This window comes from Pogona vitticeps, chromosome 3 (assembly GCF_051106095.1).
Source record: "Pogona vitticeps strain Pit_001003342236 chromosome 3, PviZW2.1, whole genome shotgun sequence".
NCBI lineage: Eukaryota > Metazoa > Chordata > Lepidosauria > Squamata > Agamidae > Pogona > Pogona vitticeps.
This window is the reverse complement of record NC_135785.1, coordinates 198,593,679-198,620,403: the sequence shown is the minus strand read 5'-3', so window position 1 is coordinate 198,620,403 and position 26,725 is coordinate 198,593,679. Positions and strand designations below refer to the sequence as shown.

The 26,725-nt window shown below is 41.4% G+C and overlaps 1 protein-coding gene and 1 long non-coding RNA gene across 4 annotated transcripts in view; one reads left to right on the top strand and one right to left on the bottom strand.

Moving 5' to 3' along the window:
* The window catches only part of LOC144588196 (uncharacterized), a 383,241-nt gene that overhangs the window by 194,341 nt on the left and 162,175 nt on the right, over positions 1 to 26,725 (top strand). The window lies entirely within an intron of this gene.
* Positions 1,315 to 16,560, bottom strand: SIK1 (salt inducible kinase 1). Of its 2 annotated transcripts, XM_072994186.2 has the most exons (14): positions 16,423 to 16,560; positions 15,463 to 15,696; positions 14,441 to 14,557; positions 12,245 to 12,308; positions 11,119 to 11,280; positions 10,657 to 10,781; positions 10,406 to 10,529; positions 9,504 to 9,733; positions 8,395 to 8,544; positions 7,688 to 7,810; positions 7,152 to 7,374; positions 5,592 to 5,867; positions 4,678 to 4,942; positions 1,315 to 4,176 (listed from the first exon to the last, which is right to left on the bottom strand). In XM_072994186.2, exons 2-14 carry the CDS (start codon positions 15,613 to 15,615, stop codon positions 3,768 to 3,770), a joined length of 2,421 nt encoding a protein of 806 aa, XP_072850287.2. In that variant the 5' UTR covers positions 15,616 to 15,696; positions 16,423 to 16,560; the 3' UTR covers positions 1,315 to 3,767. The 2 variants fall into 2 exon arrangements, with proteins under 2 accessions (XP_072850287.2, XP_078246633.1); XM_078390507.1 differs by lacking the exon at positions 7,688 to 7,810.

Sequence of the window (26,725 nt, the reverse complement as noted above, 5' to 3'; positions counted from 1 at the left end):
TTCCTTCCAGATCTAGACTGCATGTATACATACAAAGAATAGTTCACCCATTTTCATTCCACCATCAGATGTCATGTGTGGAAAGATACAACTGCACCCTAACAAAAAACAAAACAAAACAAAACCCTGGCAGTTTCCATTCAAAGTTACACAACTGGCTTGCAAAAGAAAGTTATGTGTCACACAATCCATCCAAGTTCTGATTTTTATCTTCACTTTCTTCTTCATCTCCCCCCCCCCCCAACACACATTTGACCAGGAAATGGCGATATACAAGGGGCAGGGGAGAACTGGAGAAGAGCTTTGTATGTTGACTGTTGCTCAGTGAAGATATTTAATCTCTGATGACTGAAAAATTACTCAGTTTAAAGAAAAAGAACTTGAGGATAGCCTTAGTGCAGGTCATCTAATCCAATGATTCTGAACTTTGGCTTTCAGTTTCCAGCACTCCGGCTGCTGACCATCAGCCACATTGACTTAGCTTCTAGTCTTTAGCCCAAGACATCTAGGAGACAAAAGATTGAGCCCCATTGATCTAATCCAGCACTCCTCCTGCGACAGCAGGCAGGCAGGCATTTCTGAAAAAGTCACAAGCTGCACACAAAGAAGCAGCCTTCCTATTTGTTAGGGCCTTGCAGTGTTTTTAATGAGCAAAACGGACCAACATTTTCACTTCAACCCTAAATACAGTCCCTTGCACTTTTTAAAAAAATTGCAACGTTATCAACTTCATATACTGCAATCTCTTGTTGAGTTGAGAGGATCTCTTAAGGCTGCCTGTAACATTCCATTAAAAATGAATGTTAGGGCTTACTATAGATTCTCAGAATTCAGATCAAGCTCCAAACATCCACTGCAAGGGAATGATTCCAGACTGTGTGCAGTGCTCCCTACATTTCCATGTACACACTGAACATGTGGTGGGGGAAATGGGTCCATCTCCAGCAAGGTTACACCAATCTCCACATACTGAGTGTGAAAAGGACCACTATGTGTGTTCAGCTGGATTCCAAAAAGATAGGCCTACATGTGAACTGTACTTGTGCTGATGTTCAACTGAATGCATACAACATGAACCTGACAGATGTGATCCTGCTGTCCTCTCCAAACATTTTAAGTTCACACATAAAGGTGAGAAATATCTAAAGAGCCCTCCTGTTTTCTATTATAGTATTAAAATTTTAAGTGCGCCCTGAGAAGTATTCTCATTTACTTGAAAGAACAAAAGAAAATGTATTTTCATTCTATGTCCCGAAACAAACTTATGTTCAGAAGCATTGTTTTAAACATGGAAACAACTACAAAGTAAGTCAGTTTATTTTAAAACAACTTTTTTATTTAAATATTAAATAAAACACAACTAATCATTTTGGTGTACATCTCTCATTTTAACATAAGAAATAAAATGATCTTCAGTCATGATAAAAAATAAAAACTATACATCTTAATTAAACCAGTCACATAGTGTCTTTAAATAATCTATTGCATTGCAGTCTGCAAAACAGTACTGTCAAGAATACTACAGGGGTGGAGGGGACAGACACAAACCCTGAAATGCTGAAAATGACCTTTTCCTACTTCAAAGCATTTTCTATAGCAAGGGGAAGGGTATTCTAGAAGTAAAGTGCTTGTCATTGCTTAGAACAAAAATATTGTTTTTTGTTGCTTCTTGATCTATGGCCAAAAAAAACAAACCCAGAAAGGGGGGGAAAATTCTTAAAAGAATATGTGCTACTCTTTTATGAAAATGAAGGCAACATTGCTGCTGGTGCGTTTTAGTCATTCCTATGAACCACATACCAGGTCACATGGGCAAGTTAGCATGAGACTGGTGTTTTCCTCTCTCTGCTGAAAAGGCACCAGTCAGAGAGAGAAAGGTCAGATGGAGTGATTTCCCTTCACCTTGAAGATCTTAGAACACCCAGCAGCAGTGGCAAGCAGAAGACACATCAATACAAATACTGCACATGGACAAAGAGGGCTGGAGAGTCACAGACAAAGCCATATAACATTAACTCCTCCCCACCCTCCCAAAGTAAGTCTTTGGCTTGTTTGTTAAAAAAAAAGTCTTTTTTCCCCAACATACATAACACTTCAGGTTGCACAAAGCAGTAGTAACTTGAAAGGCACCCGTGTTACATTGAAAGAGATGGGTCCTTGAAGTATTAGACAGAGTGAAGCTGAGAGCATCAGAATGGTAATTTTTGGCCACTACTTACTTACTTGCTTCCCTGCTCCTGACATTTTTTGTCTCCCTCTTTCCTACAGGCTAACTAAGAGGTCAAAGGAGGAAACACAACGGAACCCCCCCCCCCTTTCCTCATGATTGCTCAAGCCTCGTATCTGTCAATATCAAAAGAAACCATGTTCTGGTCAGAGGGCACAAGTGCTAGAAAACATAAGAGGGGGAAGGGGGGAAGCTTATTTTAAAACCTAATTAGTAGTGTCTTTTCTTTCAGCCCCTATATACGCGGGTGCACAAACACACACAGAGTATTCAAACCACACATTAAAATGCTTAGAAAAACCGCATTGTCTATTAGGATGCAAAACAACAAAGCCCACAAGTTGTGCTATTTGTCTCACCTCAAAGAGTTTGTTCAAAAAAAAAAAACTATTTTCTGAATAAAATTACTTTGTGCTATTCTATTCCTTTCAACTGTCAGTGTGGTTTTCAGAACTTTGTATATTGCACATTTCCCAATGAGTCAGTTAAGTTTGGACCCTGATAACAAAATGCATAAAACCTCATCAGCAGCAGCAATAAATGTGCACAGCACAGAGAAATACCATACCCTGTAGGCAACCTCAAAGCTGCTAGGGTTTTTATGGGGTTAGGGAGAAAAGAGAAAAACATTTTAAAAAAAATTCCAACACCAACATCTCTCACAATTCTACTCCCATCTCTTTTGCAGTGTTATATAAGCAACCCCATGCTGATATGCAAAATATTCGTGTTGTCTTTTCACCAGGAAAAAAAAGGCAAAAAGAATAGCAACTGCTAGCCTAGGAGCGAAATCTCCATGAAGTAAATGAATTGCTCCTAATAATTTACAAACTATTCTTAGCTGCTACAGCTGAGATACTAAGCAAGAAGTTCACAGTTTTCTGTTAAGGTATAAATGCTTGACTAGGGGCAAAATTAAGAGAGGTATTGTTCCTTTAACATGAATGGCCAAGACTAACTGCAGAACTTTGTCATTTGTTTCTCATCAATGCATAATATGAGCTTCTTTGTGTGTTTGTGTATGGTGGTTTTTTGTTTGTTTTTTTACAAAGAGGTAATCATAATCTTCACAAATCCAAATATAATTGTGAATAGGGTGGCTCTGGTCCCTTCTTAGAAAAAGCCTTTTGCTGCTATGTCACAACTGCTGATGGCCATTAAAGTCTTGCATAACAGCAGAGCTGTATTGGCCCAATGTTAATACAGTACCAGAAAAAGTGTTCTCCCTGACCCCTCCCCCCACCTCTATCAGTATTTTCTTCACAAAAAGTCTTTCCTTTCAGTTTCTGGCTATATTTGTTCAGTGCAAGAATAGTTGAAGCCAAAAGGTGTAAGTATTGCTTTTTTTCAGTTCTATAAAGTTAGGAGCTTCATTAAGCCAAATGGCCTCTTCACATATTTCAAACATGTTATTGCTTCTGAGAATTATCCATTGTTGCAAAATGAAGTAAAATAAAGCCACCACCCATCTGCAGGTTTCAGCAACAGCAGCACTTTTGCCCAAAGGAAATGCATGAATAGAGAGAACAGGGGAGCTTTCTTATTTGACTAGGACAAATTTCCCCATCTGTGTGGAAGTAAGGTCCTCCATTTCACAGTCCCCATGCTGCAACAAAGTGACTGCCTCAAAGCTTGGAGACTGCACCGTAAAGCCATTCTGCTGAGAAAACATGGGGGCAATGGGAGACCCATTGCTGCTGATGTGCAGGCGGGTGTCTAGAAGATGAGCAGCTGAATTGACTGGAGACACACCAACCCCAAAAAGATGAGGCTGAAGGAACTGGGTGTTACGGAAAGCCACCTCTAATGAGGTCTCACTCTGCAGGTCAGAGAGGAGTGGGGAATTGGCCACTTTGCTGCCGGTAGCGTCAGACAAGGGGACGGTGTGCGGCTGAGACACCTGAGAAGATTGGTGACAGGCTGGCTGGTGATGTTGTAACTGGAGCATTCTGAAGAAAACAAAGAAGAGAGCGAAGGCATTGTCAATTTTTAATAAGCTTCCTAATGGTTGTTCTCAGATAGCATGCCCCCTCCCTCACACCTCAGCATCTGTCTTTGCAAGTCTTGACAGTAGGTGTGACCAAATGCACACACTCCTGCACGGCTAAGCCATTAAGAGTGTCTCCCTTGACGACTGCAACTTTCCATGAAATTAAAATGAACTCCATCCTTGGAAAAACATCCAAAGTGGGAAGGACGGGGACCATGGTGGTCTAGCCCATTCTTTGCATTTCGCTAGCTTCACCCCAATTCAGCTACTCAGCTTCATAGCTTCACCAAGGACTACCACATGCAGAAACAAAGATGGATGTAGCCTGCCTGCACAACGTGTCCATCGCAAAATTCATGTGTAGAATCTGACATGGACTAAGATCACGCACATGACAGTCTATAAATGGAGATGCCTAGGATAGCGCTAAACATAACATCAGGGGTCTTCTGCCATTCACCTCTGTTGTTGAAGCACCTCTTCAAGCAAGTTCCTGCTCTCTCTGCTGCTTCCACCCGTGCTGCCGCAGCCACTGCTACCACTTCCTCCGCAGCTGTACATGCAGGCATTTTGCTGAGAATGCTGGAAAGGACCCATGCCATTCCGTGCGATCCTAGCAGAGGAGGACTGGCACACCTGGCGAGCAAACCCTTTGATTTTGTTCAGTCCCAGAAAACCTTTGGCTCTTGCATTCTTCCGGAGCTGCTGTCTAAACGCCTTCAAGCCTGTTGTAAAAAGAAGGGCAACAGTTATACATCTGCTTACATTATCTGTTAACTTTTTCCTTAGAAATATGTTCTCTATCCATTCAGAAATCTGCTCAGGACCAGGTCAAAAATTGGGCAACATGAAACAGCTGCCCCACATGCCAAATTGCAGATACCATGAAAATACAGCAAAGGCCTATTTATTTAATATTATTGCAGCATTTTATCTTCAGGCAAGGGATGTTTCTGGGACTTCCCACCTTATGTGCACAGTTTAGGTACTATATACTTTTAGCATTTGAGATGGGGTGCCATTTACGGCTCTGCTTCAAGCAGCAGAATGTCATGGGCTGACCTTGGAAATGGTATACCACCTCTATTCCCAGCATCAGCAGATCTGTATAAGTTTCACAATGTTTCTCCTTTTGTTGCTTGCGCGCGCGCACACGCACACAAAGCAGTCTGTGTGAATGCATATAGGCATGCACTCAACACAGAGAGATCTCACACCTGCTCTTGGATGTTACAGATCATTCTGTTAATGGATACGTACAATGATCTATGGTCTATAACGAAAGCAGTTGTCCAAGAATTACACAACTCATGCTTTAGGTGTCTATCTGTGCATAAATGGAATGGCACTGCTACATAAGAAGGGAAGACTAACCCTGTGTTAATGAGGTATCAGATGCTCTCCTTCCTTCTTGAAAGCTGACAGGCAACAGAGAAGCACCACCTATGCAGCCCTGAGCCTGCAATACCGGTGCATCTGAATGGGAAGTCAGGAATGATGATGTAACTCTGGCTGCAGCTGGATGACCAAGCATCATCTGATCTTCCAAACAGTTGCTCAGTGTCACAGAGCCATCATTTGCTGACGAAGTGAGACAGCTGTCAGAACTGGTTCCTTCTGTGTTGCTTGTGGAAGAGGAAATGACTATACCTACAAAAAAGCAGATGAGCGAGAAGAGAACATTTATGAAACCGATCTAGCAAGTAAAGAAACAAACAAAAATAAAAAATAAAAAAGGACAGAAAACCAGTCTCTCTGCCTAAAGAAAATCTGCTACTAAGAAAAGCCTTCAACATTACAATTAGTATCAAACAACATGAAAGCCCCAGGGTTCGCTGAAAGCCCCGTTTAAAAGCTCTAATAAGAACAGAGGTTATTATAGAGCAATACTATAAGGCAATAATAATACTGTTGCTCAGCAAGTAATAAACTAAATAGGGAATCTTGCTCTAAAAAGTTAAACAGACAGAATTTTGAAGGATTTAGAGTTTGCAGGGCTTATTCAGGTTACAGAGAGATGACACGGAAATGCTGCTGACTGACACCTTTGGGTAATCAGGCTAATTGCTTAAATGGTGAAAAACCTGCTCCTTTTAAGAATCTTCCTGACTGCCAAACTAGTATTATTTATATTAACATGCTGCTACATGGAATCTGGCATCAGCAACAAAGTATCCGGATCTCAAATGATGGGGTGGTTTCGACAAAGAAAAGATGTAGCTTTGCAGCTAGAAATAGCATATGTTTAATGGTAGCTTCCCTACCCTAAATGAAGCCACAGCCACCATCTTTGCAAAGGCCTGATGGAGACCTCGGCAGCGGCGGTGACGATTATAGTAAGGGGGTGTCGGCGGGGTGGGGTGGGGCTAAGGTAGGGAGAGGAAGGGGTGGCGGTAGGCTGCGGGGGTGGGTGGCTGTGGGAATGGGTGGCTGCCTATCGGCTTGCCAACCAGTTGGTCAGCCGGCCAGTAGGTAGAATGTTTTTTTTTTTTTTAATTATGAAGGGATGAATAAAATGGGGAAATATTCATCCCTTCGTATTTGTGGGGGATCTCTGGAACCCAGAAATATGAAGGGACGAATATTTAACGGATCAGCAATTTTCCACAAATATCACAATCTGGTTTTTTTATTCGTCCCCATCTCTAATAATCTTCCCCAGAGAGTGTAATACATGTGTCTAGCAGTAGAACAGGGAGTCACTTTTTGATGAAATACTGAAATTTAAGTAGTTAAATGCAGTTTTTCCTTAAAAGGTACAGCTGGGGCAAACGCTGTTTGGCTCCTCAACAACAATTCAAAGCACTCAAAGGAAAGGATCCTTTCAAATCTAACTGAAAACTTGCAATACCATCTATATGTGGCATAAAGCACAAATAGGAAAGGTTTCCCTGCCCCTATCCAGACCCTGGAGTCCATTCTTGCAGCACTTACATGGTGGGGAACACTGATAAAAATGTGTGGTGACTTCAGCCAGTGTGTGCCTTCGACTTGTATTGATAGAGGGACGCACTGGGTTGAAGGCTTTGATCTCCTCTTCCAGTTCCTTATCCTGCCTGACTTCCTCACTGATTGTAGTTTCGAGGAGGCTGTTTGGTGAGATCGAGCGATTCCTAAAAAGGCTATTGAAGTTTGGATCCACAGGAAAGAAGAGAGGCTGAAAGGTCAAAAGATACAGGAAGTGATAGAGTGCCCTCGTTTGTTTCCTCCCTGCATCCTTGCCAGAACCACCCACACAAACACACATTTTCACAGCGGCTTGGCAGCCTGCATCTTCGGCAGTGCCATCCCCAAGGCAGCTTATGCAATGAGGTATGAATTTACACCCGAGTGTGCACCAAATAAGGGATGGATGCATAAATACATTCCAGACTTCTCTGGCCTCACAATTACATGTGTCCCTGTTTCCTGCTTTCACCTCCCCACTTCTGCCAAATCAAATACAAGGTTAGGATGCTGGAAGCACTAACCTGTAGCGGGTTGTTTATATCACAATCCATCTCTGCCTGCAAGGGCAAATGAATCAGACTCTGAGGCTGCTGGTACAGCAGAGATGATCTCAAGGTCTCATTGGCAAGACCTTCCTGAGGCAGCTGAAGGCAAAAAACCCAAAAAGGATCCAATGAAAATTCATTAGCAACTGCTTTTACAATCTGAGATATTAGTCTGAAAATACTACATGGTGTGGACCAATAGGCAAGCACTATTTAATAGCTTTAAATACGATGACATGCGGGGATTCATTCTTATATCTGAAACATGGAGATGAGGACAAATTATGCACAATGCTGGGGTGCAGCTGAGTCTGCCAATTCATAACAGACTTAAGATGGCCCACAGTGAACAGTTGAATACTTCCATAATTTATTTTACATCCTCATGCGCGGTTGCAGAACTTTGATTAAAATCCACGACACGTTCCTTGCCAATATTGAAGTCCAGCACAACAGATCCATCTCCCACTCCCCATTCCCTTTTTGCCCTTCTAGACAAAATGCAATTTGGCCAAAGCACTACATGCAAATATGAGAAGGGTCCTTGCTTTTTAAGACAAACATATAAGCTAGCATACCAGCACTAGGAAAATACATTGTGTTACAAATGAAAAAATGCAGAGGAAAAAGAAAAAAAGAATATAGGTCACTATGACCTTATGAATGACTGCACATAAACTCACTTCGATGGTGCTAAAGTCAGAGCTTCTTGGCCTTTGCTGTCGGCCGCTTGTTGGGCGGTTTGACAACTGATTGTTTCGGTATTCCTTGAGCCGCTCCAGGAGAAGGTAATAGATTGCAGCAAAATGGTTGTAGCTGCTGTTTTGTAAAGACTGCAAGAAAGAAAGGAGAACAGACAGCTATAGTACACTCTTCGTCTGAATACTGCAACTGTAGAAACATCTGTTATAGAAGAGTCCCTGAAATCAGCAGGCATACTGCCATATAATGGATGAAATCCTGCTGCATTTTAAAGCATACGGAAGACAAACAGTGTAACATTCACTCAACTTCTGAAGGCAATTAATGAGTTACTACTGCGATTCTCAGGGACACCCATGCCTGCTGGCTTGGCATATGCTCAAGAATCCCAGCAGGGATTTGCTAACTAGAAACAAGTGCATGTTATGCCATTTGCTTTCCGTATGTATTTAAAAAGCAACAGGATTTCAGCCAAGGCTTTTAAGATGAAAGGACAGCGTTACCATAATGCGCAAATCACAATCATTGTCTTAAGGCCAAAAAACCCCCGAATTGTGTGAGTTGTCAAAATGTGGTAAATGCAATTCTTAGAGAAGTATAACAAGACTGTGTTGATCCATAAATATACAAGAAAATACAATGCAAGAAAATTCAAATTCACAGGTAGAAAATATCTTCATATAGGGATTAACTATCAATTCAAAAAAATAAGCAAGCTTTCAAGTTCTCCAGAACTACAATAACTCACAAATTTGTGTTTTGTGTGAATTTACAGCTGACCCTTATAAAGGTATCTCCTGTTCGCGGATTTAGTTTTTATCTTAGAACTGGGCTTCTCCTATAATCTCATGACTCAGTCATACGTAAGTAGTGGTACTAGAGAAGCCCTCTGCCTCTGGTTTCCAAATAATACAAAATCCTGTTTATTCACAGAAAATGTTTCATCACTGCTGCCATATGGTGCTCCCTTCTGTTAACTTTTGACCTAACTGTCAAATAGGTTATATTTTCCTAGATAGGGCAATAATCAATAACCTGGTTTAAGGGACAAGGGTGCACTTGGGTCCTAAACAAGCAATCAGAGGCTCACCTCAACGGTTCTCTGCCGGTCAATGCCAAGAGTATGCATGATCCCAAGGACTTGTTCATTGTAGTCTCCCAGGTTAGAGTTGTAGTTTTGCATGCAAAATGACAAAGGCTGCTGCTGCTGCTGCAGCAGAGAAAGGTCTGCTTGCATCCACTTGTGCTGCTTTATCTGGGCAATGGTGATTCGTTTTGTGGGATCCACAACCAGCATCCGTCGAATGAGAGTTTCACAGTCTGGTGTTTGATTAAAAGACACATAAAAACAGAACTTGAATACGGAGCTAAAGGCACAGCTTTGGAATATAAAGGAAGAGCCACTATTTCAAGTCTCCCTGACCGAATGGAGGTGTGGGGTGGGAGTACTGAACGACTATTTGACAATAGGCCCAGGCAAGATTGCACTTCACAGCTATTTTATCTCTGATCACACTGGCTCAAATCATTTCAACTAGTCTGGAGTCTGTGTCATCGGAGGAGTGACAAAATGACCTGATTCCTTTCTTACCCAGGATGAGGAAGAGGAAGCCATTTGAATGTTACAGTCAATTGATCATATTTCAATCCATGAAGGAAGATCTTAATTTTAATAACAGAAGGGGAGATTTCATATTAATTTTTAAAAACTTATGTTTTTATTATACTATGAGCACATGCTCTTAAAGTGAAATCTGATCACTTCAACAGCCAGAGTATTGTCATCTTCTGCACTGTTCTGCCTTTGCACACATGACAAAAAGATGCAGCCTGAGGACATTAAAAACTCAGTATCAGCACAGAACTAGATAGTTATTAGACAGTCATGAGCCACTGCCAGTAAAATGTAACCCAGAAATGACAAATCTAAACAAAAAAGTTATTAAGGAAAGAATTGCAGGCTACTAATATAGTAAGGATTCATCCACACACCTTGGGACATGAAGTAGGGAATACGGAATCGTCCTTCAAGCACTCTTTGTCTCAGAGATGGTAAATTGGGTCCATCAAACGGGAGAGAGCCACAGACAAGAACATACAGCACCACACCAAGACTCTGTCAATTATAAAAGACAAGAAGAGCATAACATTATTGACTGAAATACAAGCACAGAAATCTGTTAAGTAACATCACGTTGGAACACTCTTACACCAAAAGTAAAGTAACACGGAACCAAACGTACCCATATATCAAGGTGAGGACCTTCATATTCTTTTCCTTCAAAAACTTCTGGAGCCGCGTAAGGGGGACTTCCACACCATGTGGATAGGGGTTCACCAGATTTGTAGAAATTTCCAAATCCAAAATCTGTAAGAATGAAATATCACTATCATTAAAAAGAAACCACTTATAATTAAAACGAGCAGGTACACTGCAGGAGACATTCTATCAATGATGACTTTGAGGGTCATCTGAAGTGGCTTTTTTTAAACACAAAGATAAGGTACTAATTCAATTAATATCCTTTGTTTAAAATGGTTGCTCTGGAAAATACAAAGCCAATCGCTTCATTTAACTGCTTCACGGAACACAAATTTTGGATGTTTTTGTTTACCTGGGCATCACACACTAACGGCCAGTCAAAGGATTTCAGGAAAGACCCTTGTCTATTTTGCTCTGATAACAGCTGTGCCAGAAGTCTCACCTGCGAGCTTGATGTTCATGTTAGCATCTAACAGCAAGTTTTCTGTTTTAAGGTCTCTGTGCACTATGTGATGACCATGGCAATATTCTACAGCTGAAAGGATCTGCCAGAACTTCTTCCGAGCTTCACTTTCACTCAGGTGCCCATGAGAAGTCAAGTGCTCTAACAAGGGCAAAGACAAAACAAACTAAAATCAAATGCCTGGAACAAACTTCCCATTATCCTTTAACTCCTAAGAAACATTTACCATTTCAGTTTTCATGATCTGTTTATGCCCACTTTGAGATTAAGAACTATTTATTTATTTACCATTTAATTATTTGATTTATATACCGCCTATCTAACCAATGGTAACTTTGGGTGGCTTACAACAACTGCAGGCATAAAACAAGATTTTAAAAAAAAAACACAATAAATTAAACAAGGATATATAACTTCAGTCTCCTAATCCTCACAAACTTCAATACCTTATTAACATAACTTGAGGTAATTAAGCTATTCGCTTAGATCCAACCACTCAATTTATGACGGGAACAGGTTTGTATCTCATTGTGTCACCTCTGCTGATGGAAGAATCTTTGAACTTGTGGAAACTTCCATAAGGGGAATTGTATTTAGGGGAGAGAGGCAATTTCCATTGTTTCTCCCTTCCTCTTGCATCCCATTGTGAACACCCAAATATGCTTCATAGGTCTGGAGCACCTTTTTAAAGTGCTGGTATAGCTTAGCAGGTTGGCTCAGGAGTTGGGAGTGAGTATCTGCCCTGTACATCCAGGAAAGGGGCCAACCAATATCACCCAAAAGATAAGTGGCTCATAGGGGTAAAATGTCCCAATACCTGTGTGGCCTTAAGGAAGTGTCCAGTCCCAGACTACCACAAGAAAGAGGGACTGGCAAACCACTTCCAATTGCTTCATAGCACAGGAAACCTCACCATTAGTCAGAATCAATTTAACAAAAATGTTAATCCTAATTCTAAAATTTATTATTATATTAGTATTATTATTACAGTACAGAAGGGAGCAAAAACTCTTGATTTTCTCTAAAATACCAATTTTCTGAGTTTGATACATGTACCCCACTCTTTGGTCATATATACTGCTAAGTTATAATGATAATAACTTACCAAACATTTCTCCATTTTTTGCAAATTCTGTTACTATATAAAGCATATCTTTTGTTTCCATAACCTGGGGAGAAGAGAAAAGGGGGGGTGAGGGGAGAGAATATCAACGATGCACATCTCTAGAATATATAATTTAGTTTTGAATATGAAGTACACTTATGTTTCACATCGAAACAAAGCATTAGGTTTTTTTAACTCCATTACGTAATCCACACATTCACCTCCTTAAATTATACTGTTTCTTCTGATAATGTACACTAACTATAGAGGCATTATCACATTACAATGTATATTTAAGAACATATTAACATTATTTGTGATCTTAATGCTAAAATGTAGATGACCAGTACATTTCAAATGTATAATAAGCTAAAAAAACAGCTATCCAAACACAACAGTCACACTTAGCATTCTATAGATTTATTCATGCAATAAGATACTAGTTATGTCTCTTTATCCATAACGGCTTCCTGTCTATGCCAAGGTATTTCTCAAAACCAGTAGGAATAACCACCAAGTGTAATAGCCATCTGAATATCAGCTTCTAAAAGGTTCTACCATTTCCAAAACATTTAAGAAATAGCTTTAAAATGTAATTTCTGAGCAGAATAAATACTAAACAAATAAATATATTTGTCACTGGAAAGCCTATCCTATTTTGGAGCAAATGTGAGATGTCCACTAAAGAGAGCTCTCAAAAAGAACTGTATTCTCAGGTCTGGCAGACACGGGCTTACCCGGGGGTGGGGGGGATAGAGCTGAGGTAATGTCAGTGTTTTTCCTGAATCTATAATTTCTGACATTTTGTAAGGGGGTGTGAATGTCAAAGGAAAGGAAGGTGTATACATCCCACATAAATATAATGTGGAAAATATACATTTTAAAAAATACTGGAATATGGCATTTTAAATATTCTGGGAAAGATGACAATTGCATTAAATTTACACATTGCTGTTGACTAAGTCAACTCCAACCCTCTTGCTCCCAAATTGGCATCTCACTTAATTCCTGCTGGTCAGCTTCCATCTAAGGGAAGCATCAGGCACAAAATGAACAAGGATATAACATGGAAGTGAGAATACATCCATATACTTCCCAAAGAAGATTTGCCAGACACTCTGCTTATTCAGCCAACCAACCCAATTTAATCATAAGATAAATTAACCCATTTTCAAAGGCTCTAAACACTACTGTGACCTGCACTGTTGTTCAGCAATGAAGTCAGAAGAGTCTCCTGTACTCCCAGGAAGGTAGACCAATAACAAATGCATATAAACATGTTTTGGAACAGTAAACAAAACTAATAGAGGATCTTTGAAATAATGCCTCTAACACGTGCTTCACGTTTCTTAAGCTTCTGCTTATTCATTACAATTAAAAAATATTTTATGGCTGCAATCAATATTTTGCAGCCATGAAAAATAAATTTGCCATTTTTCTTAAGTCACATGTATATCCTTTTCCCCTTTTTGTTTAGCAAAATGTCACATATCACTTTACTGTCACACTCGACCTTCTTCTTAAATCCACAAGGTACTGTTTAAAACAATTAAAGGGAACTTCCACCAAGCACTAATTAGATAAGATATTGAATATTTGTAGAACCCACTCTGCTCATTAGATTACTTCAATCTTATTTTCTGCACAGTACACATAATCCTAATTTTAAGAAATATATGCACTAAAAATAAGACTGAACTATAAGTAATTTCAGAATCTTTCATTCTGGCTTTGGCAGCTTCTAAAACCAAAATATTACTTCCATGTGGCAGCCTATTCCTAACAACATTTACTTGGTAATTCAAATAGTTAACGTTCTAAATGAATATTTAAATCCAATCTTGAAGGTTCATCTTCAAAACTTTGCACAGCAAGCATTGAAGTATTTTTATAAATATGAAATAAAGGGGAAAATCATAAGGAACTGAAGTCATGTGTGCTCCAAACAGTAAATCCAGAGCAACTGAAAATTTACTACTCACATCTAAATGATTTGTAACTTATGTTTAAATCCAAAATAGTAAAATTACTAAATATTGAATAAGGAATGCATGCTTTATCTTTCTTTCTGCCTTTTAACTAACAGAAGAGCTAACTTCTCTTCTGAAGGAATCATGTGCATTTTAATATCATTAGCCGCCAAAGCCATAAGGATAAGCTGAAGAGGCAGACAAGTGGTCAGGCCGCCTCTCTTACCTGATAGAGTTTGATAATGTGGGGGTGATTCAAAAGCTTCATTATCTGAACCTCTCTATAGATTTTCTTCAGATTGCTTGGATCTAACCGTGTTTTGTCTATAATTTTTATTGCAACCTGTAGTTTCAAGAAAACAAACCAGGAATATCTGTAAAATATATTCTTATATCACTTCATAATATAGTAATGCAAATAAAATAAGGTTTGTGAAAACAAAGCACATTTATGGGAAGTTAAGACAAAATTATACTGTAAAAATCTCAGATAAGATGACCACAGGCAAGAGGGAGAGAGAGAAAGAAAGAATATAGACTAATTTACTGAATGTTCATTTCACTGGAATCAGTAGATATGCTTATAGATAAATGCCTGAACAGAACAATTATAAGCATATTTAGAGGTAGAAGGAAGTCTGACTGAGTTAAAGAGAACCTGTTCTTTATTAATCTATATGTTTAGGAATCAAAGTGCCAGACACTGAATTTAAGTGACAACTATTCACGACATACCATTTTTATAATCATTCCTTTAATCCAGCTTCATGAAAGACTGTACAAGCTAATTCAGAAAATTACCAAGTATGACAACTTCTAAATATATATTTAAAATAATAATTCTGACACTCTTAATCACCCACTCCATTTAAGTTGTCACAAGGATAATGTTAATTGAAGTCACTTCATATTGTTTACTTCAAAAAATCATATCCATCTAGGAAGATAAACTTAAAACAGCAGAACTGCCATTTGTTTTAATGTGTCAGCAAAAGTAGGAAAATCAGGACTAACAACAACAGGCTTTCTGATGGTTTCAAATCCATCTCAAAATGCAGTCAATTCAAAACTTCTGCTGTTGCTCCTCTCCTTATATATTGTGTTGCACTATGAGTCTACTCCAGGGAGTCCCTTTTATTACAATTAACGTATTCCAGTTTACAGAAGTTAGTAACCCCACAAAACAAACTTTCCTTACTCTTAATTTTCTATACTGTACAAATCAAGGCCACAGACCATCACACCCACCTGCGTTTTGGTTACTCTGTGCCTGGCCAGTTTCACCACGGCAAAATTGCCTTTTCCCAAGGTCTTCTCAATATCATAGAATCCGACCCGAAGAGGCCTTTGATGGCTCTGGCTTGAGGTGGGCACAGTTGTATAATCTGACATGATCACCATCCTTTGATTTTGGTGGGTGACAAACACTATTTAGAAGCCTCTACATAAGCATTTCTCTCTCTTCAAAGATCTGATTTGAACCTGGAAGAAAATGAAGAGAGGCTCACTAAGACATTCTCCCCTCCTGCCCTAGCAAGGCTTTTGCAAACTATCTCAAACTTCATAAGTTGGTCCTGAGGACTCGACACGGGAGAAAATTTATTTTAAAGCTTTCCCAATACAATCCCCAAGCACACACCCACAGTCCGTGGCCACAGCCACCTAGATCAATGATAAAATAAAAACACCAAGTACTTCATAATCAAAAAAAGTGAAAAATTCTTAATAATTAGATGCGCAGCAAGCAGTGATATGTAAAGTGCTGCTTAGCCCTCGGGAAGATAACCTGCCCGATTTTTTGCCTGTTATGTCTACGGAAAAAAGACCCCTCATTCCACTAGAAATGAATTGGGGGGGGGGTCTCTACGCGAGTCTTCTATTCGTGAGAACCTACCACGAGTCAATCAGCTGCTCGCACGGTGTAGATTTTTAAAAAAGGGCATCAGCGCATATCTAGAACTACACAACCAAAAATAGCAATCGTAATGGTAATGAATACGAGCGATGGCTTTCTTCGGTGCCGCGAATATCCTGAGGGATCCTCCCCCCAAAGGGAAAAGAGGGAACCCAGAGAGGATCGTCCCCGAGGAAGGAGCACGGAAAAGACAAGCCGCAGGCGCGGGGATCCCTCCCTAGAAAACTCGCCCCGTCCCAAGTCTGTGCAGCACCAGCCGCTCCAGCCTCGGGCAGCTTGCCCTCGAGCCGTACCTCGCGCTCTGATGCTGGCAGGCTTGCTGGCGGCTCCTGCCGCCGCCTCCGCGCCCGCCTGCCAGGCTCTCTCAAGGTGGTGGTGGTGCTGCTGCTGTTCTTGCTAGTAGCGCCGCCGCCGCCGCTGCTCTCCCTGCTGCCAGCCCGCGCGCTCTGTGTGTGCAGAGGGGGCAGAGGAACACGCGGGAAGCCCTGCCCCCGCCCACCCCGCCAACCGAGACAGACCCATTGACGTCACTTTGACGCCAGAGCGACGCGCGCCCAAGCGCGAGGCTGAATGAGAAAGGGAGAGAGAGAGACATCCAGCCGTTGCCAAGAGACGGGCGGCTCTGACGCGCGCCCAGATGGACCCGTCGCCCTGGAGACCGGGAAGGAGGGGTGACGTTCGCGCTGAGCGAGCGAAGGAAGGCGAGGAGGGAGCGGGGGGGGGGGAGGGAAGAGAGAAAACAGCCCGCCCCGCTGGACCCACCACGTGACCGTTTGTTATCATTGCAGGGGTCGCCCCCTGCTGGAGCCGCAGCCGCCCGGGGTTAACCCTCTGCGCGCCCGAGCCCAGGATGAGCTTTATTTAACCCGTTGCGTTCTAGAGCCCGGTTAGAATAAAAGTTGAGCTCTTAGAGCTGCAGGAAAGCGGGCCGGATTTGACCCACCTCCACGTGCAGTGCTTTATCCGAGTCCTCGACTAACCCCATAGACTCCAGAGCCCCGAGTAGGCTGGATTTAACCTTTTGGCGGGTGGCCACAGACGGGCCCCGGTGAGCCACGCCATGTGCTCCAAAATAGGATTACAAATCCTCAGGCACAAGACCCTGGGCGGCGATTACACCCTGCCACCACGGGGCATTCACTCAGACGAGCAACGTCCAGGTGTACATTTAACCCGGGTTGGCGTACCGGGACAGAAACCTGTTCTGTACCCAGCCTGGGTTGGGAGAAACCCGGAAAGAAAGGGGGTGGCGTTCACGAGTTCAGTCCACGGATGGGTTAATTGTGTTCGTATGTTATGTTTCTGCGTGTTTTAAATATTGTTTAGCTGCTCCTTTCTCCCTGGTTTAAGGCAGCCTTATCTGGCCCAATCCGGAGATGTAAAAACAGGCCCGTGTGCTGCGAATTAGCCAGATGGCAATGAATTCGTGGTGAAAACGCACTGCTCCCGATGTAATAAAGCGGGAGTCGCCCTCAATTTTTCTTTGTTCAAGAAAAACGTGCTTTGTAGATTGTATATGCCCTTTATGAGCTGCACGAATAATACCTGAGCTGAACCAAAACACCCGGCGTGACCTTGACAGTTTGTCCTGGGCCCCGTTTCTGGTCACCTTGCCCCGACTTTTTTGCACTGTAAAGGCCACTCGCATTTGCCAAGCGCCAGCTCAGAGGAGTGGCGAGGCTCTTGGGCGGCACGCCAGGAGGCCAAAGACCGACCCCGGGCAATTTGCTGAGAGCAGACGAGAACGCCGCAAAACCCCGCCAAATTAGCGTGGCGAATTACCCCGGCAGGCGAGAAGCCGCTCAGCCCGCAACAACGTCCGCTGGAGTGAGATGACGCCGCCTGCAGGAGCTGTGGGTTGGAAAGCGGCTTGTGTACACAGAGGTAATTTTCACTCAATTACATGGTTCACGACCTCCTTTCTACGTAACTCCAGGCCAGCTACACCCTTTTTGTTCCACTGGGTTTCCTCCCCTTCCTCCGAGTTATTAGCATAAATATGATAAAATCGAGATACGGGTGATGTATGCACAAATATGAAACATTTTGAGATGCATTTACATGCTTTATGAATAATATTTGATAAGCATGTCCCTCCGTACGTACCATTCCTTGCAGATAAAAAAGTATAATTTTCACAGAAATCTAGTATTTACACACTTAGGAATAAATACCACAGCAATCAAATGTAAGATGCACAAGAAGACATATGTAAGATCAGACCATACAGCTTGTACAGACTACATAATTCGTCTGCATCTACTACATAGTTCATAGTACACAACTGTCTCCCAGTAGTTTACAAGGATGGCATGGTTGTAGAAGAAGATGGACTTAACAGAAGTCTGAAGCTTTGTGTTTTCTAGGTTCTTATGAACAGATGTCCACAGTAACCTTGACGTATTTATGTGATGAATGATATGTACCTTCTGTGTTCGATGATCCATTAATGTTTGTAGGTCTCCCTAAGAACTTTACATGAAATACCAAGATAATACTGTTTATTACTAGGAAATGAAACTTGCTGTTCTTGCTAAAGCACTTAAAGTTTAACAAAAACAGCATGTCCCAGTATTAGCAGCTGCATATGAAGAATTCTGTACAATCTAATACAGAAAAGCTATATGTAGTGGGAGCCTGCACTTCTTCGTTTTGAAATATTAGTAAGTCACAGCCCTGAAAACCTGGGAGAACACAGTTTAAAGTAAAAGATATGTTTTACTCCAGAGTGGATATGTGTATTTCAGCATAATTGGTAAGGATAATTGGTAATGATTTAAAAGCACATTACAACAGTGAGAAACAATGTGATAATGGAAGAAGGACTGGCAAAAAAAGTCACAGCTTTTCTGTTAATAAGAATGATGGCATCCTCTATCGCCCCATTGCCTCAGATTTATCACTAGTAATGCAAAGAGGGGCAGCTTGGTTCTAAACGAACCAAGTCAGGCAGTTAAGAACCACTGGCTTTAAAAAAAAAACCTGCTCCTGGTGAAAGTGAACACTCTTGGTTTGTTGCTACAGATCAATAGAGTTGTCTGCATGTCTGTGGGACTGTTACAATGGGTGCCTGCATTTCAAAATTTATCCCTATAATACTGGTCTGTGTTCTGGGGTCACTTCATCTTATGTTCCCATGTCTGCTCACTAAACATCCCTCCTCTTCCCCCTCCCTTTTCCCATCTGCTTCTCAGATGATTTTAAAAGTATTCATCATCATGATCTGCTGACTGTTTTCTTGTGCTTATCTTGGTTTATGCTAGATGAGTGGAAGTGTTGTTGCTGTCAAGTTACATCTGACTTCTAGTAACCCTAATAGAGTTCGGGAGGTGGGTGAGATGTCCAAAGAGTGGCTGAACTTTGCCATCCCCTGCTAAGTTTTCATGCTGAGAATTTGGACCCAAGTCTTTTGAGACCAGGGCTGACACTGCTCACTACAATATGCTGGCTTTGGATTGGAGACAGCAACCATTTTAAGGTTGGATTTCAGACTGGTCAGGATTTTTGCTTTCTCTGTTGTTGTTTTGAAAAGTGCTGTTTAGATCTTACCACACTAAGATTCAGGTAGGAGCAAATCAGTCTGAATTTCCCCCCAACATTGCAGTGTTTTCTCAGCACATGCTTTATCACACCTTCACCATCTCAGTATAAAATCAGTCTACTCAGCCCAGTTATCCTAGAGTGCTTCCAGGTAGAGAGTTCCCAGCACTACCAATCAGCAGCCATTGTGGCACTGTTCCATCTTTCATTCTTCAACCGATTTTTTCCTTGTAAGAGAAAGGAGAAAAGAAGCTGAGAGAAGATGAGGCGGGGGTGGTGGTGGTTTTCAAACTGAAGGCAAGGGTCATCTGAGTCCCCTGTGAACACCGCAACTGGAAGCAGTCACAATTCAGACTCCTGCATGATGTGTATTATATCTAAGGTTCCTACATGAGCTGGCTTGCTCATTGACTTCAATGAAAGGAGCAGTTTTGTGGAGGACTTTGAAAAGTTGCCTTGTGGACGCGACTTTTTCTTGGAGATTTTGTCCCAAAAAAAAGGCATTTCCTATGCTCTGAATTAGTGTGGAAGTTATTACTTAGCTAGCACACGATGAAGTTCTTGATGTTGCTGTTGTTGTTGTGAGGAGAAAGTAAGATTCCAGTATTATGATACAGGAGATATGAAACCTTGAAGAAGAGCGTTGGCAGGCTCCAAACCAGTGTTGTGTTTCATATCCCCCTTGCTGGGGGCACTAATAACATTAAATAAATGCCAACCCATTCCATAATCACAAGATCCTGCAGCCAACTGACTGACTGGGTTGCTTGACAACAACTTGGGAAATACTGTCCAACTAACCCCCTTCCCCCTGAATGGCTTTCAGGTCACAATGCTGTGATGACAGCAGAAGCTGTAACTGGCAAGGTTCCCACCTCACAGTACAGTATCTAGACTTTAAACCTTGCAACTCTATACACTCTCGTCTTGCTTTCCAGGTTTGCCCACTTCTTTCCAGCTAGAAGAATATTGCTATTTTTTAAGGTTAATCCAGATATGCATCTTTGAATTACAATTCCTAGAAGCTCCCCAGCTTGCACATATGCATTCAGCATTGACTGGGGATGGGGAGGGGAGCAAGATTGCACTATTCCGTCCACTTCCCTCACTTCTACATCATGTCCTATGAAAATGCTAAATGGGCCTTTCTCACAAATCCAGGTTGAGTCTGGGGTGAGGAAGAGAAGAGGGAAGTGAATCCATCACCAGAGAAAAGAGAACACAGTATACAAATAATGCCCTTGGTCTGTGGAGAGATCGAGAACGGAAGACCCCACCAAGATGCTGAAAGAGCTGACCTTGAGCATCTGAAGTTCTAGACTTAAGCATGTTTTGGCAGAGGAAAGCAGCACCAGTGGTGGCTGGTGACCATTTTAGCTGGCAAAATAGGACAGATAGTACAGGTGCACAGAAGTAAAGGTGACAAGCGGAGTGCAGAGTAGTTATTCATAAGTGTACACAGATACAGACAAGCAGGCATGTACATAAGTACTGCAGGAAGTGGGGAGAGTTTTGATACTTCATCTGGTAAGAAGGCAAGCAAGAAGGCTGGGCATAACATGAGGTTGTTCATTTGCCCCAATGAAGGAGCCACCACTGAGAAATAAGTTTGTTGGAACAATCCCATAGACCTTAGGTGCCATTATATATGAGTAGGCATGTACAGATTCAGAAGCTAAACTCTAAGGCCCCACAATATCCATCAAGCACAGCAGAAGTGGGGAATGCATTCCCTTACAAGTTGTTGAAATGTATCTCTCATGATCTTTCACCATTGCAGATTCTGGATATCAATGTGAGCAACAATTTAGAGACATCTGGTAAGCCACATGTTCCCCAGTATTGATATATGTAAAAGACAGCATTTAATTTTTTTAATTTTACAAAACCATATCTTATCTAGGTCTCAACAGAAACATTTTTAACACAAAGATATGAATGTTATTTCTGTGCTTTTGAAATAAGAGCAACATTTTAAAATATAAAACATTAATTTAGGGATTCTATGCTCCTTGTTCTTTATACTTCTGAATGACAGTGTTCACAGTACACCTCCCAGAAGTCCTTTTCATCAGGGTTCTCCTTACACTGTTACAACTGCATAATTAAAACAATGTAATACAAATTATCATTTAAAGTGGTATCATTCATAGTTTGTTATGCATTTTTGGAAAATAGTTATTAAGGATTTTCTGGGGATCATGCCAGAAAGTTTCCAGTGATTTTAATTTATATACAGTACTATGATGCAACACATTGTGTTGCCAAAAAAATTATTGTTGTTATATGCTAACAATTTGCCTCCAACTTGTGGTAACCGTATGAATAAGTGATCTTCAAAATATCCTGTCCTCAACAACCCTGCTCAGCTCTTATAAACTCTTATAAACTCAAGCCTGTTAGTTCATTTAGGGAGTCAATCTACCTAATATTTTGCCTTCCTCTTTTTCTGCTGTCAACTTTTAACAGCATTATCATCTTTTCCAGAGAATCCTGCCTTCTTCTGATATGTCCAAAGTTTGAAAGCTTTATTTACTCTAGGACCCACTTTTTCATCTTTCTGGCAGCCCAGGGTGCCTGCAAAGGTCTCTTCCACGACTGCATTTCAAATGAATCATTTTTTCCATATAAGTTTTTTTATTGTACAGGTTTCATACCTCTACATAGTGGGCTGAGGCACCTCCGTTCTAAAGAAAGGCTACAACGTTTGGGGCTCTAGAGTAGAGAAAAGGCGCCTGAGGGGGGACATGAGTGAGATGTATAAAATTACAAAGGGGATGAATAAGGTGGATAGAGGGAAGCTCTTTCCCTTCTCACGTGATACCAGAACCAAGGGCCTGCCACTCAAATTGAGTGTTGGGAGAGTGAAAACAGACAAAAGAAAAGATTTCTTTACCCAGCGTGGTGTTAGTCTGTGGAACTCCTTGCCACAGAATGTGGTGATGGCATCTGGCCTAGATGCCTTTAAAAGGGGATTGGACAGATTCCTGGAAGAAAAGTCTATAACAGTTTGCAAACTATGACGGGGATGTATAATCTCCGGCTTTAAAAGGAAGGTACCTCCAAGTGCTAGATGCAGGAGAGGGGTATCAGGAGACAGGTATCTAGTGGCATCTGGCGGGGCCACTGTGAGATACAGGAAGCTGGATTAGATGGGCCCTTGGCCTGATCCAGCAGGGCTCTTCTTATGTTCTTATGATTGGATATGCAACAGGGTGGATGATCTTGGTTTTGGTCTCCAGTGACAAATCCTTACATCTGAAGATCTTTTCAAATCCCATGTAGTTCTAATCCCTTGTAGTTCTCCATAGTCACTGCATAGCAAGGGGCAGTCTGAATTTTGACAACACCAATGGCAGCAGTCAGGATGATGTACTCTTGTGCTCACTACTAGAGATGAGGTTATTTGTAGACGAATACGGATATTCCCCCCCCGCGCGCGCAGGTGGAAATAACAAGGGTTATTCCACTCACCATTCAGTTGCTGCCACGGGTGAAGCGGCGCCTTCCTATTGCAGTGTGCTCCCCAATGGATTAGCCACTCTGCGACCTGGCAGAGAGGGTTGTCATCCCACCTCCAACCAGGAGTGGCTAACTCATTGCAGAGCATGGCGTGATAGAAAGGTACTGCTGTGCCTGCAGCAGTGGCTGAGCAGTAAGTGGACGGTCCGGCTCTATGGGGCCGGACCCTCATTATTTCCACCTGCGGGGGGGATATTCGTATTCGTCTATGAATACTCCCATCTCTACTCACTACCATTCTACATGGTGTCCTGTTCTGCTCGTTGCCATTCACACTTCTTGAAAAACAGCTCTGACCATTGCTTTATGTTTCGGTGAGAGCTGGTTAACTGATGGGAAATGAAGTCAGCTTCTGGGATTTTCCCTTGCACTGCGTCACTTTGTGAGTAGTACTGAACAGAAGAAGATACAGTGGTGCCTCGCTTCACGTTGATAATCCGTTCCAGGAAAATCACCGTTAAGCGAAAACATTGTAAAACGAAATTAAAAACCCCACTGAAACGTATTGAAACCCATTTTGGCAGAGAGAATGCAACTTCCCCTTTCTACTTCCATTTATGTAATTTGTTTGATTTCTACATTGCTGATCTAGTGATGTCCATGTGTATGGCTGTTTGGTTGGTTGTGTGAAGCATATATTTGTAATAAACAGAGGGTAAATAAAGGACTTTTCAGAATGTTGTGAGTCGTTCTCTTGCTTTGTTCCTGTCCCCTAGATCAAATCTTCCAACAGTAAGTTATTACTGAACAATAGCTTTCATGTAACTTGACTATATTCTGGAAGTCCTTGCCCCTCTTTTTCAAATGTGTTTCTGTTTTGTTTCTTAAGGCAAGTTGATTGATACATTTAAATCAGAGGTTCCCAACTTTGGGTCCCCAGTTGTTTTTGGATTACAACTCCCCAGAAGTGGCAAGGGTCAGTTGGGTTGGTAGGCAGTCAGAAGGGGATGTGAGAAATTCTCCAGGCAAGGGTGTGATGGGGGGGGGCAAACACAGTACTTTAATCTTTTTAAATCCCTGCTATCTGCTATCAGATAGCAGGAAATTTTTTTTAAAGCCAAAGGGACATACACACATGTGGAATAGATTCCAATGATGTAATATTTATAATTTTGCATCTTTATATAATATGCAATTTAATGCAATGTAGTCGCACTGGCCATGTGACCACGGAAGATTGTCTTTGGAGAAAACGCTGGCTCTATGAAAGAGAGATTGGAAACGGGGATGAGCACCGCCCCCTAGAGTCGAACACGACTGGACAAAAATTGTCAAGGGGAACCTTTACCTTTACCTTAGTGTCTTCTTTTGACCTACTTTGTTTTTGGTGATATGAAACTGGACATCCAAAGCCATGCCATTTGGGAAAAAATAGACTTGACTAGTTAGGCTCAAGCGCTTGTATCCTTCCTGATGTTCCTCACATTCGCCCCATTACATGCCATTATGTGATCTTCCTACAACCCAAAAGCTATGAGCAATTTTAACAGATCCCATGCAATGGTGTGACAGTGTGCTCTGCTGTGTCAATTTCTGGGAAAGCAGACATAGAAAAGTTTCCTCCTTACTTAAGACTGTCGCCTATGTTTTGCAATCTGTGGTCATTCAGTGTTTGTCAGCTTGTCTGTATATTGGTGATGATATGCACAGATGATTTGCTATGGAGGATCAGGAGAACTTTGCAGACTACATTCACATCCTCTTCTCTTCCTTCACCTACTCCTCTCAAATGACCCTGAAATGACACTGTGTCATGATGTGAAGAGAAAACTGTGACTACCAAGAGAAATTCTACTACCACAAGAAAGTGGCAGCGAAAATGAAAGTAAAATACAGAATTTCTACTGCTGTTGCTGCTGCTGTGATGGGAGGTTCTCTGCCCTCCAAACCCTTTGAAAAATTTCACCTATATCATCATGAGAGGTTACTGAGATCTCATTCCCATTTTTTATGTCTGTTGATGGAATGGAAGGAATAGAGGGGTTCATTTTGCAGCAACCCCAGGATTGCCTATAGTGGGGAAATGTCAGCAATTTGCCTTGCCCGCCCCCAGCAAGGCTTCCATTCTTCAATGTACTGGTAACGTCTTCTCCAGCCCTTAATTTTTTTTCCCCCACCAGAACCTGCCACATACATGAATCTTTGTAAGGGAAATTGGCAGAAACCCATGCATCACATCTGTCCCAAACCTCATAAACTCTCTGGGCAACTGTGAGCAGTTCTGTTTCTTCTGCAAAACTGCCTCTTTTGGATCACACCAGTTGTATTTTCTGATACTAGCCCAAAAAAGTCCTAAATACCCATAGAAACTACTCCAAAAAAAGTAGAGCTCATGCAACAGAGGATCACTCTATACCAAAAGCAGGCAACAGTACATCAAACAACTATGTATCACCTCCAAAGGAAAAAAAAACCCACAACATTCTCAACCCTCCCAGCAAAACAGACACTTATAACAGAATATAGAGCAAATTAACCAAAAAATTTTTAAAGTCAGTCAAACAGGAGAAAAATAACAACATAAAAAATACGCACAGCCCCCCGCCCCTCCCCAAAACCAGGAAAAGCAAACATGCAAATGAAAACAAAAAATACAATCAAAGCCTCACCCTCCCACCAAAATTACTACAATATGGGGAGACTCCTCTTTCCCCGCCAGGAGTTTGCACACTCACAAGGAATGACAAAGAAAGAGCCCTCCTCACTGGGCTTCAACACCCTGGGCTCTTTTACATGTTCAAAATTCCCATTCACCAACCTTGGACTTTTTGATTCACTGCAGATAACAGCCCTCATGATGCTATTGGATGAAAAAGGGGTGGAAAATGAAATTTTCGTGTACCTTTCATTAACATGAATCATTCATGTTTAGGAGACTCTCTCAAGAATCAAATGAAAAACATGAAAATGAAGGAAGAGTTTTGTGCTTCTTTTCATTCTTTGAAACACAAACATCCCATCCTTAATTCTTACTTGCAGTATTGTAGTAATGACCCCATCTTTCAGGTGCTTACAATTTATTGTTTTTGTCACGGAAAGAAAATTATGGTGGCCACATAAAATATCCCAGTAAATGTATTTATTTTGTTATTGGGGTGTGATGGATTATTTTTATTTTTATGGTTAATTTACCAGCTTCTACAGAGCTGCAGGAGTGATTTCCATGTGAACAGAAGGAGCGATCTAATCAAGCCCTACCATTCCTAAGTGACCCAGACTAGATTGCTCTCTTTCATTTCTATAGCTGTACCCTGAGTTTATTTCTTTTCCTCTTCCCTTTCTTTTCAGTCTAATAGCCTAGATCCAACTGCTGGTCTGAGCGAGAATACAGAATTGATCCCTGAGTGATAAATCAATAATGGGTATTCCTCCCCACATCCTGACTGAATGATTCTGTAGGTCTGCTCTAGTTGAGACTAACAGTTGGGTTCATGCTGTATATTCTAAGTCTTTAAGTAGGAAACGTCATTGTTTTTCAATCTCTCTACATTGCTTAGTTAATTTTAAGTACTAGTAGATGGTGATTATGATGAT

Bases quoted from the DNA above. Each gene is read 5' to 3' on its own strand.
- SIK1 (XM_072994186.2), bottom strand. From the start codon at position 15,615: ATGGTGATCATGTCAGATTATACAACTGTGCCCACCTCAAGCCAGAGC. The intron at 10,530-10,656 runs GTACGTTTGGTT...TATAATTGACAG, and splicing joins GTCCTCACCTTGATATATGG to AGTCTTGGTGTGGTGCTGTA. The intron at 4,177-4,677 runs GTGAATGGCAGA...TGTTTTCTTCAG, and splicing joins GAGGTGCTTCAACAACAGAG to AATGCTCCAGTTACAACATC.